At 42.3% G+C, this 2,469-nt stretch overlaps 1 protein-coding gene across 1 annotated transcript in view; it reads right to left on the bottom strand.

Moving 5' to 3' along the window:
* Window positions 1-265: 265 nt before the first annotated feature.
* LOC104166372 (MORN repeat-containing protein 5-like) overlaps window positions 266-2,469 on the bottom strand; it is a gene marked incomplete at its 5' end in the record, with an annotated part of 13,020 nt that continues 10,816 nt past the window's right edge. The window contains one exon of the mRNA XM_009706264.1: window positions 266-345. Coding sequence (XP_009704566.1) covers window positions 266-345 — 80 coding nt within the window. The remainder of the gene's footprint in view (window positions 346-2,469) is intronic.

Here is a 2,469-nt window from a genome sequence, read left to right as displayed (position 1 = left end):
GTTTTCAGGCTTAATAACGTTTATATATACTACACTACACACCTCTCAGGAATATTATTGTGAGTACAGTCTGCTTTTTTTCCATGGCTTTTTCTCAGCATGACTGATTAAATGATTATTTCCATTTTTGTTTGTGCTGACAAAGATGACAAAAAGATTATATTCCTCTAGAAGGAAAGGGTGAGACAAATCCATGAGGGCAAATCAGATTTATTGTGAATCAGATTACCTGCTTTGGAATATTATTGTCTAGCAAAACCTGTTTTCATGGTTTCGGTTTATGTTCAATTGTTTCATCCCAAGCTTTCCGGCAGGTCCGAGTGATCCATTCATGCTCGTCATCATCTAAAAGGGAGATAAAGAGAACACCAAATATCACCATGTCAGATCTGCTATTTGCATCACTAGGGTCCAGCTCAAACAAGCAATTTTCCTTTGAGAAATAAATCCATTTTCAGCCATTGGCGCCTCTTAGAACACATTTTTTTGTTTCTGTAAAAGATTGTGTGCTGTTGCGTTGGCATTTGTCAAGGCAGGAGGTACTGGACCTATGGCAATGACTCATTATTCGTCTGTTTGATAAGATTAGCTTGGGCAGAACGATGAGATTTACATGTATAGATTTTATTTTTTGACTTTTTGGCAGGAGATGTGCAGGAGATACGTTGAAACTATCAGAAACGAAGATACACATTTTTTAAATACTATATCTGTGTTGCTTGTCTGTTTATGAAAAGTGAAGGTAAAGAAAAATCTACAGTCAAACCCTGGGTTCTTGTCTTCCAGCCTTTCTTTCATTGCTGTTTTTGAAACGTACGTTACAACAGGTATCGGTAAGCCGACAGAGTGGCTGATAGAGGTATTTTAGACCGTCTTCTGTGTCCCTTGTTAGTATTCATGTCTGTCGTATTTATTCTCAGAGCATAATGACAGTGTGGAAAGAAAAAAATCAAAGACAATGCAGGGAAAAACAACTGTCCAGCGAAAATTTGAATAGAAATTTTGTGTACGATTACAAAAAAAATAACTTGGCAAATGTTAAGTTGTGGTTTCTTAATGCCAGGGATTTAAACAGCCTTGTCTCCAAAAACTGTTCTGCAGCCTTTTCTTTTGTGTTTGTGTAGGGGAAAAGAGATCTATGTAGTAGACCAGGAAAAACAAACTTCAAAAAGCCTTGAAAAAAAATCAAAGTAGTACTTAAAACAATACCTGTATTTATTTTTATATAAATGAAATGTATTAGAGCTGCTTCTTTTGTTTACCATTGTCTCAAAAAATTCGTATCAGCTGCTTGTGATGTGTGCTTCTAACCTACCTCCATCTAAATTTTAAGGGGTTTGTAGCAGCCCTTATAACCTGAAAGACCAGGTGGTTGTGAGAAGGATGGAGCCGAGGGGGCTGTCGTCCCGGTACCGTGACCACCGCTGGGCACGGCGCACCATCCCCTTTCTTTACACAGCTGCCCTGCACAGCTGAGCGCCAGGTAGGTCCAAAAAGGTAGAGAAAGAAGCGTGTTGCTGGCGAGGAGTCAAATTTTCACAGAGATCTTTTGACTGTGGAGTTGTACCTTTAAGTTAATGCAACATTTGAAATGCAAAAGGTAGGAAGGTCCTGGGAACGAAGTTGTGCTAATCTAAGAAGTGAAAGTTCACGGAAGGGTATGTGACAAATTAGGTCTGATGCACAAGTCTTCAAGCTTGGGGGTTAATCTTATTGATCGCAGTGGGTTTTGAATCAAGTCAGCTTTGTCTTTCCTTGTTTTTTTTTAATGCTACTCTCCCTTTTTTCTCATTCCTGGCCAAGCCAGTTGAGCGCATGCCTTCGCCTCCTGTGAGGTGCTGCTCACACGCGGCTCTGCTGGCGTCCCAGTGGAAGCAGGCTTAGGGCAAGCACGGGCCAAGGCATTTGTCCCTTCTCCGAACGGCAGGACGCGCCTGCCACCCTTGACAACCCGGAATCGGGAGGTTTTCCCTAAGAGCCTGCTCTCCAGTTTGCTCTTTGCACAGCCACTGGTTTCCAGACAAAGTGCTTGCTTGTGCCCACTGACCCTCTTCGCATTTCCCACTCGAGGGTGCTGGCTGGCCAAAGCTCGGTTTTGGTGGTAAGCGCCCACCTGTGAGCAGCACCCCAGTGACCGTCTGTGGGTTGGAGAACACACTTGTGCTGCCATTGTTCCAACAGCTCAGCCTGTAGGCTCGCTTTAATGACTGAGAAATGGTTGCCGTTTGGACAGAACAGCTAAGTTCAGCTCTTTCGGTGTTTTACTGACATGGTCTCTTTTTTGTTGCCTTTGCCTATGAATCAATGGGTCCACAACAAAATACCCCATTAATAGCACATTTCTTATTCGAGTATAAACTAGGAGAGAATAAATGCTGAAAAATACGCTAAAAGGGGAATTAAAAAGATGAGCACGGAATCTTGCTTAAAGACCACGCGATCCTTACAGATGCAGAGATTCCACTGAGG

This window comes from Cariama cristata, unplaced genomic scaffold (assembly GCF_000690535.1).
Source record: "Cariama cristata isolate BGI_N322 unplaced genomic scaffold, ASM69053v1 scaffold33128, whole genome shotgun sequence".
Classification (NCBI taxonomy): domain Eukaryota; kingdom Metazoa; phylum Chordata; class Aves; order Cariamiformes; family Cariamidae; genus Cariama; species Cariama cristata.
The sequence above is the reverse complement of the archived record's forward strand: the minus strand, read 5'-3'. Positions and strand labels throughout refer to the sequence as shown.